The 17,079-nt window shown below is 53.5% G+C and overlaps 1 protein-coding gene across 3 annotated transcripts in view; it reads left to right on the top strand.

Moving 5' to 3' along the window:
• Positions 1-17,079, top strand: part of Nfatc2 (nuclear factor of activated T cells 2) — a 115,741-nt gene that overhangs the window by 11,724 nt on the left and 86,938 nt on the right. For all 3 annotated transcript variants that reach the window (XM_021229742.2, XM_005074439.4, XM_021229744.2), the window contains exons 2-3: positions 8,091-9,126; positions 12,983-13,154. In XM_021229742.2, coding sequence (XP_021085401.1) covers positions 8,091-9,126; positions 12,983-13,154 — 1,208 coding nt within the window. The remainder of the gene's footprint in view (positions 1-8,090; positions 9,127-12,982; positions 13,155-17,079) is intronic.

Genomic DNA, 17,079 nt, shown 5'->3' with positions numbered 1-17,079 from the left:
GGGCAGGAAGCAAGAGAGGAGTAGCTGGTGGGGACCCACTGAGTGTCTAGAGTGTGATTTTAACTCTCCCTTGGGGCAAACAGAAGGACTGAGAACCTTCTAGAAGAAAAGAGTTGGGCTCTTAGGTTGTCAGGCCAACAATGGCCCATAGCAGGTTCTGTCCCGGGAGGTGGGGGAGCCCCTCATTTCTCTGTGTCATAGTTAAGGTGTCACCATTCCATAAATAGTCTCTTTCATGAGAAGTGGAGCTCAGTAGTGGTTGTGGGGGTGGATGAAGAACCAGGTTGCCTCAGACTGCAGTGTAAAAGCTGTGTAAGTTAGGCAGATTACTCACTTTCTCTGACCCTCGTTCTCCCCATTTGTAAAACCGGGAAAGCTATAGTACCTGTTTCCTCGTGTTCTTGTGAGAAAACCCCACTGGCCTCTGTTGGTTGTGTGTGGTGGTCTTTGCTATAAAGCAGCCGGGTGCAGGTGTGTTGACTCTTAACACTTCTGTTATGACAGGTAGCTTACTGAGTCACTAACGCTTTGGCTAGAGTTGGTGGCTGCACTCCCAGGCAGCTGGGGGATGGGGTGAGGGGCACACATCCCAAGAGGGAGAGCATTGGAGGCTTTCTCTAGCTACTTCACACACTTCAGTGCAGTCTGGGATGCCAAGAGAATTCTTCAAGTGCTGACCCGTCCGTTTTATTTTTATGAAATTCCTTCCTCTTTTACAAAATGCTCTTGAAGAGGTTGGGGCTAGTGTGAGCCTCACTGTTAAATAGAGAAGCCATGGCAGGGAGGTCAGAACTGTTGCTTAGAGGAGCTCCCTGGTGTCTGCTGGGAATATGTTTGGGGCTTTTGTGTGGAGATGCCCTGTGTTACCCATGAGCACAGAGTGTACTCTGGTCTCACGTCAAGGGTGAGGCTGGGTCCCGCATCCTTTGAACGCCGTGTGACCCTCCATGAACTAAGAAGTGCTGAATTTCCTGTGAGCAGCCTCTCACTCATGGTAGGCTATCCTGGCGGCTGGCAGGCACAGTCTTGTCCTGCAGTCCCCAAGGAAATTGGCAGAGGCTCCCCAAGCCTTCTCAGGCCCCAGATGCTGAATGAGCCCCGGGACCCAGCGAGCGGCAGCTTCCGGTGTCAGTCGCAGAACCAAATGGCCAGCAGACGCCGTGGGTAGGCAGACAGACCAGAATGAGCAAGGTGTTCAGCTCCTGGAGGTGGCTGAGCCGCTGAGGATGCTTCCTCAGGCTCCAGGGTGTGGCCAGCAGGCGATGCTTCAGGCAGACTCTACCTCTGCAGAGCCCAGGAAGTGTGGGTTGGAGCTGCAAAGCCCAGAGGCTTGGGCCTCAGCCTCAGCTGATCTTGCAAAGCCAGAGGGCAGTTGGGTGGCCAGCTGTTGGGGTGGGTGGGGCAGCTGTTAGCTCCACACCAGTCCCTGCTGCAGAGTATGGTTAGGTGCGGTGGACCCAGAATCCCTAGCCCAGGGTGGGTGTGCGCCATTGGATCCCACTAAGGACTCTGGGTGGTTGAAGACAGCTCGCCGTGCCCCCATTTCCTTGTCTGAGGAAGGCAAGCAGCTGCCCCTGCTGCCCTTGTAGACGGGAGGGTTAAATGCTGTGTTGTGTTCAATGTGCTGACTCCAGTGGCTGGTGGGTCCATACCCAGTGTTTTAGCTACCTACCTCTGCATATTTGTAATTAGTATAATAATAGTAATAGTATTAATAATAATAATGATATATTGAGCTTCAAAAAGCTACAGCTCACCTTCTTGGGTTGGAGGGACAAATTAATGACTCTGTCAGTCAGTGGCTGTCACCACAGGGCTCTTTAGGAGTGGAGCTTAGAAGCTACTGTGGTCCAGTCTGGCCAGTAAGGCACTTCTGTCTTGATAGACAGTCAGTGGCCCAAGAGAAGGGAGCTGGAGACATGGAGGGAAATCTGGGCAAGGGTAATATCAAATGTGTGTGTGTGTGTGTGTGTGTGTGTGTGTTGGGGAAAAGGACACCATAGAGGACCCAGAGTAGCCATGGCTTCTGCCTTCCTCCTTCCTTTGGGGACAGACACCTCAAGTGTAGGCCAGGAATATCTCAGGGCAGGAAGCATTGAGGTAGCCCTCCACAAGTGCATGGTATGTAGAGCTGCCTCCTCTTCAAAAAAATAGTTTCTGTTTTGCCTGTGCACCACCTGTGTGCCTGGTGCCCTCGGAGATCAGAAGAGGGTGTCCGATTCCCTGAACTGGAGTTACAGATGGTTGTGTGATGCCCCGTGGGTGCTGGGAACTGAGTCGTGGGTCTCTGGAAGAGCAGCCAGGGTTTTTGACCACGAGCCATCTCTGCAGCCCCAAGCCGTCTCCTTCCCGATTCTGCTTTCTGTCTGAGTTGGGAGGAATGGCATTGCAGCGGTGTGCTGCCAACCCTTGAGGACCTTCCGAACCCATAGGTTCCCCTCTGCTGTCTGCACACCTGCACACAGGCGCACTTGGCAGAGTCACAGAAAACCGTGCCGTCTCGATGGCGCTGGCAAAACAAGATGTTTAGTGTTTGACAAAATCCAGCCGCCTCTGCTGCCGCACAAATTATACCTCAGAGAAAAAGCGTGTGGGAGGGTGGGGGTGAGGTGCAGGCTTGGAGCCTTTGCCCGGATGGCCTGCTTGAATGTAGTCGCTTTTTTGGGGGTGGGGTGTGTAGTGCTATAGATTAAACAGCCTCACATATGCCGGACAAGTGTTCCATTACTGAGCTACACTCATAGCCCTCTTCACACTTTTAATTTTGACACAGGTCTCACTAAATTTTCCATGCTGGCCTTGAACTCGCTCTGTAGTTTAGGCAGGTCGTGAACTAGGCAATGCGCCTGCCTCAGCCTCCCGGGGTGGTGTGAACATTCCTTTCAAAATAAAAGTTAAAATGTGGGGCTGAACAGATGGCTCAGTGGTTAGGAGCACTTGCTTGCTCTTCCAGAGAACTCATGGCAGCTAGCTCACAACCATTTGTAACTCCAGCTTCAGGGAGCTCTGCTGCCCCCTCCTGGCCTCTGTGAACACCTGCACTCATACATACACACACACACACACACACACACACACACACACACAAACACACCATGTTAAAAAGAAGAGAGTGGAGTTGAGGAGATATTGACAGTGCCACCTACAGCCAAGATCACACAAAGAAGTTTTATGGAAACCCTCCTGAGAAAATTGGCAAAAAGGTGTGGTTCTGAGGTATGCTGGCTTCCACCTGGGCGATGGGCACATTAGAGCAGTGAGACCCAGCAGGAACATGGATGGGGATCCCAACCACTCACAGAAAGACTTTAATGGCTTGCCTTTGGGGAGGTTTGCTGTCAAATCCCACAGAAGGCAAAGGCTATTCATTACCTTCACACCCGTGTTTGCTGTTAAACATTTATAGACCTGGGGAGAAGAAGGGGGCGGAAACTGCCACCAAGATGGATTAAACCAGTGTAAACACTGCAATACTAGGCTCAGTGGGTTTGGTGTTCCCGGAGCTCCTGGGCAGTGTGTGTGTGTGTGTGTGTGTGTGTGTGTGTGTGTGAGTGTGTGTGTGTGTGAGTGTGTGTGTGAGTTGGTTTCTTGAGATAAGGTCCTACTCAGTAGACCAGGCTGTCTCTGAACTCACAGCATTTCTCCTGCCTCAGTCTCCCGAGTGCTGGGATTGTGGGCACTACCACACCCCATCATGTGTGTCCACACTGGCTCTAGTTCTGAATTGTTCACAACATCCTGAACCATGTCTTTGAAGCAGAGAGTTCTAATATGACTGGAATTTCTGTGCAGGACTGGATTCCCGGTTTGGTCGATTTGTAGGGGAATGGATTTGATGTTGATTGGCCCATAGATTAGACATCTATGTTGTGCACTGTGTGCCAGGAAGGTGTGTGTGTGTGTGTGTCTGTGTGTATCTGTGTGTGTTTGTCTGTGTGTATATCTGTGTGTGTTTGTGTGTGTATCTGTGTGTGTGTCTGTGTGTATCTGTGTGTGTTTGTCTGTGTGTGTGTCTGTGTGTGTGTCTGTGTGTGTGTGTCTGTATGTGTGTCTGTGTATGTTTGTATGTGTGTCTGTGTGTGTGTGTCTGTGTGTATCTGTGTGTGTTTGTCTGTGTGTGTGTCTGTGTGTTTGTCTGTGTGTGTGTCTGTGTGTGTCTGTGTGTGTGTGTCTGTATGTGTGTCTGTGTATGTTTGTATGTGTGTGTCTGTGTGTGTGTCTGTGTGTGTGTGTGCAGCACCAGCTCACATTCAGATGCACCTTCACCCTGGCATCGCATGAACTCCAGCCCTGCAGACCCAAGTTAGAAAAATCAAAGCAGCGAAGGAGGTGACGTGCTTTCTCAAGGTTCTAAGTGAGGCCCTGGGGCCTGGAGTGGGTGGGGACTTTTCTTCCACCACTAGCCAGTTAGTGGCGGAGCAGGGCTAGGTGCTGTTTCTCTCCCTGTCAGCAGAGTTTCATTGTCATGCGTTATGTTCCATGTCACCCCCACCTCCCGCCACCTGCTCCACAGAAGCTAATTATGTTTGGGAAATTTAAGTTTGTTTTCTCTGAATAATACAGAAATCAACAGTTTCCTTTTTGCAGAGCTGGGGAGATGGCTCAGGAGGTAAGCGTGAGGGACCCGAGTTTGGAACCCAGCACTCCTGTAAAAGACTTGGGCACGCTGCTGCACACTCCTGCCACCCCAGTGTTGCTTGGTAAAGATAGGAGTATCACTGGGGCTTGGTGGCCACCAGCTGAGTTCGAAGTTCAATGAGATGCCCTGCCTCAAAGGGAATAAGGTAGAGAGTGACACCTGATGTCTTCTTCTGGCCTCTGCATGAGTGTGGGAGTGCGCGCGCGCACATGCACACACATACACACACACACGTGTGCACATTCCCCCACAGACGTGGCCCCCCTTTCAGACAACCCACCCTGTGTTCATCATGCGCTTTCTTCAATGCTGCATCTCAGTGGTCACTGCTTCTTGGTGCAGAAGGACTTTTTCTGGTCACTGTTGGAATGAACCAGAGCCTCCCCAAGCACCAGAGCTGCAGACACTAACCTACCGCTTATCCCCTCCGCTCCCCGAGATGTGAGTGTCCACATAGGATGCGATTCTGAGGATGCGGTTAAGGGCTCTGGGACACATTTGGGATCTTGATGGATGCTGCCTACCCAGTCACCCCTCTCTAGAGATGCTGTCCGGGGTCAGGCGGTGACCTTTTAGAGGAGTGCAGCCAGGTCCCAGGTGGCTTTTACAGGGATGTACTCATTTACTAAGGAATGCCGGCATCTTCTCTGCTGAGGGCCCACCTCGTTCCCGCTCCCATCCAGGTGGCAGAGGCTCAGTGTGCCTCAGGAGAGTCCTCGTGGCACCTCTGGTTAGGAGAGAGGCAGATTGCGAGTCAGTAGCTGGTGCCACAATGGCTTCACTAGAATTGGGAGACCTCCAGGCTTAGAGGGGCACCCCGGGAAGAGAGGCTGTGGGAACAGGGACAGCGGCAGAGCCTGTGGGCATGGATGAGCTTTGGTCCCACAGGGGGGAGTGAATGGAGCTGTGAGGCAGAGGGACCAGCGACTGCCAAGTCCTGAGGCCAGAAGGAAGTGGGTGCTTCCCCCAGACCCCACCTCACCTGAGCCCCAAGAGAGGAGAGGCTGGGGGTGGGCAGGCAGACCCTGCCATGCTGGCCCAAGCCCTCATGCTAAGAGCAGCGGGCAGCCCTTTGGGAGCACTTACTCACCGGGAATGGGAGCACTCACTCATCAGGAATGGGAGCAGCATCTGCGCATTCTGAGTTCAGTTCAGCCAAGCTGGAGCACACATTCTTTATTGTGGCCCAGAAAAGGGACAGAAAGGCCCAGGATCACCACAGTGTCTACCCTAGCTCCCCAAAGCAGGAGCCCCCATACCTGGCTTGCAGGACCCTGGGCATAATTGTTTTATGAATTCTTTCGGTCACTTTACAAATGCTGTGGAGGCTGTGAGTGGCGGGTACCAGGCAAACAATACTAACCCACAGAGGACGTGGGCCCGACCTCGGTAGAGCTTAGAGCGAAGAGTAGGACTACCAAACTCCCATAAGGGCCGGAGAGTAAATATCGTAAGATTTGTGGTTCGTGCAGACCCTGCCAACACTCTCAGCTCTCCTGTTTCAGTGAAGAAGCAAGCCCTAGGCCCTGTGCGAAAACTCGGTTGCTTTATCAGCAGACAGAGTGCGGGTCCGCGGGGTGTGTTTTGCTTGGCCGTGGTTTATCAGGACCAGTTCACCAAACACATATGGATCAGAAGCGGTGGGAGCTAAGGAGAAGTGGCAGGAGAGGGGGTTGGAGGCGATCTTTTGGGGGGCAGTCTGTGGAGGCGCTGGCAGAGCAGATATGTGGACTATCGGAGCTCTTGAAGGGAGAGGCAGCAACTCTCAAGGACTCTGAGCAGGAAGTGCTTGAGGAGAGGTCAGTGGGACTGTCTCTGAGCTGTTTGGGGACATTGGGCACAGGTGGAGTGGTGAGACAAGCTGGTGACAGGGACAGACTGGGCCCCTGATGACCTCAGGACCCAGATAAGGGGCCAGAGGAAGCACTGACGGACGTGTCTGGAGTGGACACTGGACAGAGGGGACTTGGGAGACTTGCTAGAAGGGGACTTGGCTGGAGATGGACATGCGCAGGGAATACTGAGGCTGGTCTGAGTAGGTCAGAGGTCAGGATTTGCTGGTGGCTAGGGTAGGAGGCGTGAGAGTTGAGGAGCCATGGCTGAGCCTGTTACTGATGGAGAAGGGGGGGCTTAGAGGAAGAGTTGGTGTGGCCTACCATCCCTCGGTGGCTCTGCAGAAATTCCCCAGGGAGCGATGTGAGGGGACAGACTTGGAGATCGAGGGACAGAGTGTGGTGACTGAGCAGCATGATCTGTTGGAGTGACAATCTCACAGTGGCGAGTTCTTGAGGTGGGACAGCAGAAATCCAAGATGGCTGCTGCCATTGAAGAGGTGGTTAGGTCACCTGTCCCCCTCCTATTAGCAGCTAGGGGGCCCTGTAGCCATGATCCTGACTTTTGGGGGCCAGGGCTCCTCCGAAGGGTTCAGAATCTGCGAATTCCGTGTCTTTGGGGATCCTTGTCCCCTCCCAGGCCACATCCATAAAGGCCCATGAAGGAGCGGGGAACCCTGGCTGTGAAAGCCTCTCACACTTGGGTGTGGACACCTCAGACATAGACTCCATGAACCTTAGAGTCCATGTTGCCTCTCTGTGTCCGCATCATACATGTTCATACATGTGAAGCGACGAGGCCAACTGCAGCCCTGGAGAAAGAGCAAATCGTAGTCATGGGATTGTGATCCACATCGACATGAAATAATCTCAGTTGGGACAGAGGCTCAGAGCCTAAGACAGTGAGCTGGAGTGCTTCCCAATCAGCTTTGGTCCGTGGTGCCGTGAGCTATGGGAGATATCAAATTCGCTTTAACGGCTTTCACTGTGTCTGCATAGACACGTTCATGCAGGTGTGCAGTGTATCCGGGTGTGCCCGTACATATGTATACATGCATATGGAGGCCGGATGACGATGTCTTCCTCAAATGCTCTCCCCTTACTTTTTATGACAGGGTCTCTCCCTGAACCTGTAACTAGTTGGTTTGGCTGCACCACCAGGCCATTGAGCTCTAGGGATCCCCATCTCTGCCTGCCCAGTGCTGGCGTTACAGGAGTGTACTGTCTGTCATGCCTGACTTTTATGTAGGCTCTGGGGATCAAACTTGGCTTCTCATAGTCGCATGGCAGGCAGTTTAGGGAGGAACTATCTCTCCAGCCCCTAAAATGCACTTCTGAGGGGGTGGTTTGAGGGCTCAGCTTGGAGACTACTAGGCCAGTTTGCCTTCCATAACTCCAGCCAGCTACATGACTGGCGTAGCCAATGCTTGTCGTTCTGGATTCTCTTGAGGGAATCTGGGACAAAGTAGCTTCACTTTACTTGTGGCAAGCTCAGGGTTTGGCACGGTGGGGTATTAAGACCAACCAGTGACAGGAGACCACGCCCACCCGTGACTGTGACTCTGCACCCCAGTTCTGCTTGAGAGGCTTACAGACCCCCTCCCCCCTTCTCTTTCCAGAAGAACCGAACGCACATAAGGCCATCAGCTCACCCTCCGGACTCGCATACCCGGATGATGTCCCGGACTATGGCCTCAAGCCAGTCAACCCCCTGGCCAGTTTCTCTGGCGAGCCCCCAGGCCGGTTCGGAGAGCCGGATAGGCTAGGGTTCCAGAACTTTGTGAGCCCGGCCAAGCCACCAGGGGCTTCGGGCCCGAGCCCTCGGATCGAGATCACTCCATCCCACGAACTGATGCAGGCAGGGGGGGCCCTCCGTGGGAGAGACGCTGGCCTGCCCCCGGAGCAGCCGGCCCTGGCTCTGGCCGGCGTGGCCGCCAGCCCGAGGTTCACCCTGCCCGTGCCCGGCTTCGAGGGCTACCGCGAGCCGCTTTGCTTGAGTCCCGCTAGCAGTGGCTCCTCTGCCAGCTTCATTTCTGACACCTTCTCCCCCTACACCTCGCCCTGCGTCTCGCCCAATAACGCCGGGCCCGACGACCTGTGTCCCCAGTTTCAAAACATCCCTGCTCATTATTCCCCCAGAACCTCTCCAATAATGTCACCTCGAACCAGCCTCGCCGAGGACAGCTGCCTGGGCCGACACTCGCCCGTGCCCCGTCCTGCGTCCCGCTCCTCCTCACCCGGTGCCAAGCGGAGGCATTCGTGCGCAGAGGCCTTGGTTGCCCCTCTGCCCGCAGCCTCACCCCAGCGCTCCCGGAGCCCCTCGCCACAGCCCTCGCCTCACGTGGCACCCCAGGACGACGGCATCCCCGCTGGGTACCCCCCCACGGCCGGCTCTGCTGTTCTCATGGATGCCCTCAACAGCCTGGCCACCGACTCGCCCTGCGGGATCCCCTCCAAGATATGGAAGACCAGTCCTGACCCAACTCCCGTGTCCACCGGGCCGTCCAAGGCGGGCCTGGCCCGCCACATCTACCCTGCTGTGGAGTTCCTGGGGCCTTGTGAGCAGGAGGAGAGGAGGAATTCTGCTCCCGAGTCCATCCTGCTGGTACCACCCACCTGGCCCAAGCAATTGGTGCCCGCCATTCCCATCTGCAGGTGAGTGGGGTCTGTGAGAGCTGTGTGCCCAAGTGTGCTCTAAGAGCTGGTTTTCTCGTTATTTACATGGCATTTAGTCACGCAGATGTCATTAAATCCCGGCTTAGACACTTGCTGGCTATGAGTGCCTGAGAAGGATGTTAGCTTCTCCCAAGCTTTAGTTTGCCCATCTGTAACATGGGTGTCTCTTGACACAGCAGGTATTGTGGGCGTTATTGTACAATATGCATGATGGCTGTCCCCGAGGACACAGCACGCTCCTTCACTCGGCAAGTACTTATAAAGTCCTTGCTATGCGCTGAATTCCTTTACAGGAGCAGATAGCTGTGAGCCGGCCAAACAGGACAGCATGCTGCCTCTGCTGAGTGGCCCTCAGTATGGAGCACCTGCGCCCTCATTCCAAGAGGAGCGGTGGGGGAGTGTCTCACTGCCCGTGGGCTGTGTTCGGGGGTGAGGAGCCCCTAAGAACTATGCCCTGCACAGGGCTCAGTCCTCAAATAGCGTAAGAGCCTGGCAGGCCCGGAGCAGAGTGTGGCTCACAGGGTATAGAGGCTTTGGGGTGTGTGCGGACTGGATGTGTGTCCGGGCTCTGCTGCTCATTGCCTGTGTGAATGTGGGCACTGTGCTGCTCTCCTAGTGCTGTGCTGGTGACAGACATTGATAAACAACTATGATTCTCTCTGAGAGCAGAACTCCAAAAGCAGGCCAGTACAAATGCCTAAATATTAACTTTATTCCCTTTTTACGTATCACTGGAGTTCTGACAGGATATGCCCTCAGCTGCTGCCACTAAGAGCACCCCCCTCCCTCTCTCCCCATCTCCCTCCCTCCCTCTGCCTCTGTTTCCTCTCTCCCATGGCTCCTGTCCCTGGAGGCTAGTCTCCCCCCTCCCCTTTCCCCTTTTATTATCCTTTCCCTTAAAAAAAAAAGCCCCTCCACTTGAACTCTGTCTCATGGCGTCTTTCTCTTTCATGCTGCTTTTTAAATTACAACGATGGCGGGGAAAGCAAGAGTGTCCGGAGCTTGAAGTGGCTGGTCATGTCACATCTGCAGCCAGGGAGCAGAGAGATGAGCGCCTGTGTTCCACCCGAGTTTTCCTCTTTATATAGTCCAGGGTCCCAGCCCAGGAACGGTGCCTCTCCCAGTGGGCGGGGCTTCCCATTAGTCTCATCAAGATGATCTGGGCACACCTACTGGCCTGTCGCCCAGGCGATTCCAGTTGAGATGAACCATCACTCTGGAGTTTTCATAGGGGACCTTCAGGAAAGACTCCTTTGCTGACAGGCCTGTGCAGGAGAGTAATCCAATGGCAGAGTGACAATCAGTAACCACTGATGTCTGAGGAGGACGCTTCTTCCTCATGGGAACCTCAGTTGGTGTTATTTGGCATTAAAAAATCTTCTTTTGGATGCTGAGGAAAAGGAGGTGACAGAGGGGACATGTGCTGCCCTTTTCTCTCTGCCCTATCTGCCAGCTTAGCACAGCTGGCCTGGGCTGTCACTGTCATCCTGTGCTGCCTGCACAGTGCTTGCTTTAGCAAATAGAAACTCTTCCCTGATGAAGCACTGGGTTGAATGGAGCAGGCGAGTGGGAAATAATATGCTTGATGGATGGATGGTCTCTGCAAATCAGGACGTGTCATAGGGACCCACGCATGTGCACCTCAGAGAACCTTTGTGTCAGTCTTTGAGATGAAACTTCTCGTCTGCACATCCTCCCACCTATTCATCCATCCACCCATCCATCCATCCACCCATCCATCCATCCACCCATCCATCCATCCATCCATCCACCCATCCATCCATCCATCCACCCATCCATCCACCCATCCATCCACCCATCCACCCATCCCTCCATCCACCCATCCCTCCATCCACCCATCTCTCCATCCATCCACCCACCCACCCACCCACCCATCCATCCATCCATCCATCCTCCCATCCCTCTATCCACCCATACACTCAGCCATCCACCCACCCACCCACCCGCCCATCTCTCCATCCATCCATCCACCCACCCACCTGTCTGTCCGTCCATCCATCCGTCTGTCCACCCACCCACCCATCCACCTTCTATCCCATCTACCCACTAAATGTTTTCTGAGATCTTTCCCAGTGTTAGAGCTGCTCTCAGTCCCCCCATGGTGAGACTTTCCTCAGGCTCATTTGGCATAAGTTGGTAAGACAGGGCAGTGTGGAGATGAGAGTGTGCGAGAGTTGGAGCCCAGCCTCTGTCTCACCTGTGATATAGGCAATGTTTTATGTTTTCTGAGGAACAGAAGGACGGTTCTGGGCAGATTTTCAAGACCTCGGCTGACTCTTTAATGACATAATTCTAAGCCATGTCGAGTAGCTGTTGTATATATTGGGTAGTGTTGAGACTCCAGGAAAATGAAACTTAAAACATGCCCTCAGAATGTGGTCTCCACACCTGACACCACAGCCAAATCAGAGGATCCATAGAAAATGGTGTGTGTGTGTGTGTCTATGTATGTGTAAGTGTATGTGCATATATGTGTTGTGTGTATGTATGGCACATATGTATGTATGTATGTGTATTAGTGTATGCACATGTACATGTGTTGTGTATCTATGTTTGTGGTGTGTATAGTGTGTCCATGTCCATGTGGTATGTATGTTTGTGTGTGGTATATGTATGTCCATTTACATACATGTGTGGTGGTATATGTGTATGTACATGTATGTACATGTATATGTGTAGTATGTGTCTGTGTGGTATGTGTCCATGTATGTGTGTGCTGTATACATATCCATTTACATGTGTGTGGTGTGTGTGTGTGTGAGTATGTACCTGTGTGTATAAGAATGTGTGTGGTATGTGTATATTATGTCCCTGTAAATGTATGTGGTGTGTGCATGTACACATGTGTATATTCATGTGTGTATATGTATGTGTGTGTATACGTGCATGTATATGTATGTGTATAGTGTGCGTATGTGTGTATGCCTATACAAGTGTGTGCATTTCCAAGGAAAACCATTAGTGCTAATGGTCATTGACTACTCTGATGCTAAGATTCCATAGGATTTCAGTATGCCCACTTCACAATCGAGGAAACTGAGGCCTAGGGAGTTATAGGTATCTGCTCAAAGTCACAGGGGAGTAGGTGTTAGGACTGGGACTTGAACTTTGGTATGGAACCCTAGTCATGATATTGATTGTCCCTTTGCACTTTTCATTGGGGTCGTATGGTTTGGTTCACTCACACTCAAGCTAGATTCCTCTCTGTGCTTCTAGGACCCACCGCTCAGTGGCCCATCAGTTAGGAATTGTGAGTGGACCTGAACTCACTCGCAAATGCTAACCAAGAGAATCACATATAGACACTCTCTCACTCATCACCTGGTCTCTGCTATATGACTGTAGCAGACTGTACCTAAGAGAGATGACGTACTTAAGTCTGTACTGAAGTAGTGACATGCTCCAGGTTGCCACTGACATGCTCCTGCTCTCACATTTGCCCTCTGGAAAAGGAACTGTTAAGTGTTCTGCAGAGGGATGCTTTGAGAAGCTGATGCTGTGTTCTTCACAATTCCTAGAGGAGAAGCCATAACAGTCATTGGAAACATGCAGGAACCAACACATAATGAAATTAGCTTCATTGCCCATGAAGCCAGCCACACTGTCTTATCAGGATGAAAATGAAAGCAAGGGAAGACCCTCTGCCTTGTGAAGAACTCCCCCATTGTGTCTGAGCAGTTTGTAGCCCTCAGCACTTAGCATTTTATTCCTCCATCCCTGGGCACAGTTTCCAGAAAAGGGGCCATTTACAGTTAGTGTACAGACCGACTGATTTGGTTTTACGTCATCATGACCGGGTCTTTTCTTCCCACAGCATCCCCGTGACTGCATCCCTCCCTCCACTAGAGTGGCCACTCTCCAATCAGTCAGGCTCCTATGAGCTGCGGATCGAGGTCCAGCCCAAGCCCCATCACCGGGCCCACTATGAGACGGAGGGCAGCCGTGGTGCGGTCAAGGCCCCAACAGGAGGCCACCCTGTGGTGCAGGTATGGACCCAAAGTCTCTTATTTCTGTGCCTTACGCTCGTCACTAGGCGATTCTCTCTGCCTTGCGGCAGCCTGTGAGGCCAAGGACATCTTATCTCCTTACTCCTTGGAAGGAGAGAAACCTGAGACACTGTGTCAAGAGCTTCCTGGAGAATTGCAGTCTGGGGGGAGTCTCCAGAGCGGGGTAAGGGGACACGGTGTCGTGTGGAAGGTGGTCCTTCCGGGGTAAGGGACCACGGTGTCGTGTGGAAGGCGGTCCTTCCGGGGTAAGGGGACACGGTGTCGTGTGGAAGGTGGTCCTTCCGGGGTAAGGGACCACGGTGTCGTGTGGAAGGCGGTCCTTCCGGGGTAAGGGACCACGGTGTCGTGTGGAAGGCGGTCCTTCCGGGGTAAGGGGACATGGTGTCGTGTGGAAGGCGGTCCTTCCTTTTCTTTATGATGGAGAGATTGCTAGGACTCGGCAGAGATGTTAGAGCTGGGAACGTTTCTGCTTGCTTTTTCCCGATCAGCGTCCTTTACAGCTATGTCTTGGAGGTGAACTAGAGACTTGTTCAAGGGCAGAAGGGTGATTTTTCTCCCCTCCAAGATAGTTGAATTGAAACATCGTTCAAATTACATGATCCGGTTGACACAGAAGTACCACAGGTGTCTGGTTCTGACTGGGGAACCCACACAGTTCAGTTCATGGGAATCATCCGTACATTTAAGTTATTGTAACTGTAGGGACCTGGGCATTGTGTTCATAAGCACCCTTGGAGGCGGGGATTCTTAAAAATGCAGATTTTTTGCCAGGCTCGGTGGTTCAGGAGGCAGAGGCAGGTGGATCTCTGAGTTCCAGGTCAGCCAAGGCTACCCTGTATTAAAACATCAAAAACAACAAAAAAGGCTTTTCTTAGAAGTATAAAACAGGAGTAGAGACCAGATGAACAGAACCCCAAATGCTACAATTCTCCTGAAGTCCAATGGGTGTGTTCCCCTAGTTCAGGACTCCTAAATGTGATCAAAGCACTCGATACACAGGCATGACAAAGCCATAATGAAGCCATTGTTCTGTACAATCAATATATTATGTGCCAAAAGAAAGGGGGGAAAACCTCCCCGCACAGCCTGTGCTCTGACCTGGCAGTCCCCGAGCCAGTTTCTTCCTGTCCCTGTACCCTGACCTCACCTCCCCATTTCTTTGTGTCTTGTTACTTCTGCTCTGCCATGGCGCCGACATGCAGCCTGGTGCATACTGGGCTTTAACCTTTCCCTCTATAGGTGGTCAGCCCAAGCACTGGCTGAGCCCGCGTCATGATCGCAGAGCTGGCTGGTTAGGGGGCATCGTCTGTGGGGAGCCTGTGTTGTTTCTCAATGCCCGGGGCCCACCCTGGGCCATCTGCTCTGGGTGGGTCTAGGTGAGCACTGGCTTTGGGCAGGGGAGCACCGAAGATGCCCTGACTCCAAGGCCTGACCTCTGGATGATTGACGGGTCACTACGCCCTGATGAGCTGGGGAGCTGAGCCGCCAGTGCTGCTCTCTCCTCACAGCTTCTTGAGTCCCCAGCTGTCCCCAGCACGGTCACCATCTGTGCCTGCCCAGCTCTTGGCCAAGGCCTTGAGTCTCCTGAGAGACAGCTTTCTCTCCTATGTATCTCCTGTGGATCCAGCTGCAGCAGCCAGGGAGGCTGAAGTCTGGGGGGGGGGGGCTCCACACTGTTTGATTTCCAGCCCCAGGCCTGGAGGGGAAGCAGACAGGTACTAGCCTGCCTCAGGGGCATCCCTGCCCTGAGGACCACAGTCTGCTTGCTGTATGCTGTCATCTCTTACAGTCTTTGGTCTTGTGACCTTCCGTCTTGAATTTCTGTGGCCGGGGGGCTGCTCGGTTACCAGCTGTTTCAACACACCTAAGGCAACTTCTTTTTTCTTTTTCCAAGTCTTCTGTTATTATTGACAAGGCTTAGCTGTGAGGGGATAGGACCAAGGCCTGATGGTTGCTGGGAGAGTGGGTCCTGACAGAGAAACTCCCTGAAGGGAGATGAGGAAGGGACAGTCAGAGGTGGCTCCCAGGCATCGCAGAGGGGGACAGGAGGGTTGACTCCAGAATGCCTGATGCCCGATGGGAAGCAAAGGCCAGTGGATTCACGGCTCAAGGGCTTGTGGCACTAACCCTGCATCCACACCGTCTTGGTTTTGCTGCTGAACACAGGAAGAGAAAGGAGTGGTGTGCCTCTTTTGTGAGGGGGAGATGTGTGTAAAATAGGAATGAATTTCAGGTGGGGCAGAGGCCAGTGGAGTTCTCTGGGGATGGGGCTGTGGCTGAGGACACTGCGGGTCGGGCACTGCTTGTGCCCAGGAGCCCGGGAAAGGGACTTGAGAGGAACAGAAAGAGGCTGTGGTGTAACTGGAGCATGAGGGGCCAGGGCAGGCAGGGGCCAGGCCGTGGTGTGGGGGTGAGGGGCTGGGGTGGGGGCGTGAAAGAGACACAGAGGACTCGGATCCTCACTGTCCTTGTGGAGCAGGAGCTGAGAGGAAGAAGGGGGAAAGGAGGCCCCTTCAGAGGGCTCTGTGCGTTCTGACACGTGAGCTCTGGTCACGCACCGGCCCTTTAACGCGCGCTTATTGAGCACCTGCTGTGTCCCAGGCGAGGTTCTGAGCCTGACAGAAACCCAACAGCCGGATTTTACAGTTAACACGATGATGGACATTTCGGAAACATTTACCATGCCCGAGACCCCATGGCATTTTCACCAGGGTGGGGTCTCAAACCCTGCTTAAGGCCGCCGCTCTCTAAGGACAGAGTTCTAGCCGCTTCAGGGCCTTGCTTGCCACCCACATGTTCGTGAATGGCTCCGCCTGAGTTCCCACTCCCAGAGAAAGCTGGTACCCAGGCTTCCCGCCTGCTCTCTCTCCTCATAGCGCCCCACTCTCCTGGCTCTGGTACCCAGGCTTCCCGCCTGCTCTCTCTCCTCATAGCGCCCCACTCTCCTGGCTCTGGTACCCAGGCTTCCCGCCTGCTCTCTCTCCTCATAGCGCCCCACTCTCCTGGCTCTGGTACCCAGGCTTCCCGCCTGCTCTCTCTCCTCATAGCGCCCCACTCTCCTGGCTCTGGTACCCAGGCTTCCCGCCTGCTCTCTCTCCTCATAGCGCCCCTACTCTCCTGGTTCTGGTACCCAGGCTTCCCGCCTGCTCTCTCTCCTCATAGCGCCCCACTCTCCTGGCTCTGACCCTCTTGCCTGCTCACTGGAGCCCAAGTCCTGCCCCCCTGACAATTCTGACTGATTTTGGCCAGAGGACCACACCACCACTGAATGCAGCTGCCTGAGGCCGAGAGGCCAAGTGAGAAGCTGGCCTCAGAAATAAGAGCAGATGTGATAGCGGCCGAGATCAAGAGAAAGACAGAGGAGGCCTCTGGCCTGGGGAGAGGCTCTGCCACTCTTCCGGGATCACGGAGAAAGCTCTCAGTGAGGCTTTCTCACCATTCATGTAGGGCTGGGCCATGGAAAGTTCCAGAAAGGGAGTGGGCTGGATATCACATCCAAAGGAAGCCTGCCATTCTGCACCCAAAGTTCACATCCCTCTTCTGGTCCGTGACTTTGAAAGCCCAACGTGAGCTTGCGGAGGCTATGGGCCATTCCTTTTCTTCAAAAGGCACTAGGTGGATTGTTGTTTAAACTGTGTTGAGTGGGGTGTGCTCACGCTAGTGTGAAGTGTGGGACACCCGGGTTTTAGCGTGGGAAGCAGACCTTAGCTGGGGTCTCTGTGGCTGGCGTGTGGCTCCTTTGGTAGACCGCCCACCTTGCAGGTAGGAAGCTCGCGCTCCAGCCTCAGCGTCAGTGGGCGGGCACGGTGGCGCACACCTGCAGTCCTAGCATGACTGTTGGATCTCGGTTCAAGAATTCTGGAGGACACACGGGGCGCTCTCGGGACTGTGTCATATAACCCTG

The sequence above is a fragment of the Mesocricetus auratus genome, unplaced genomic scaffold (assembly GCF_017639785.1).
Source record: "Mesocricetus auratus isolate SY011 unplaced genomic scaffold, BCM_Maur_2.0 Super-Scaffold_100028, whole genome shotgun sequence".
Lineage (NCBI taxonomy): Eukaryota > Metazoa > Chordata > Mammalia > Rodentia > Cricetidae > Mesocricetus > Mesocricetus auratus.
The sequence above is the reverse complement of the archived record's forward strand: the minus strand, read 5'-3'. Positions and strand labels throughout refer to the sequence as shown.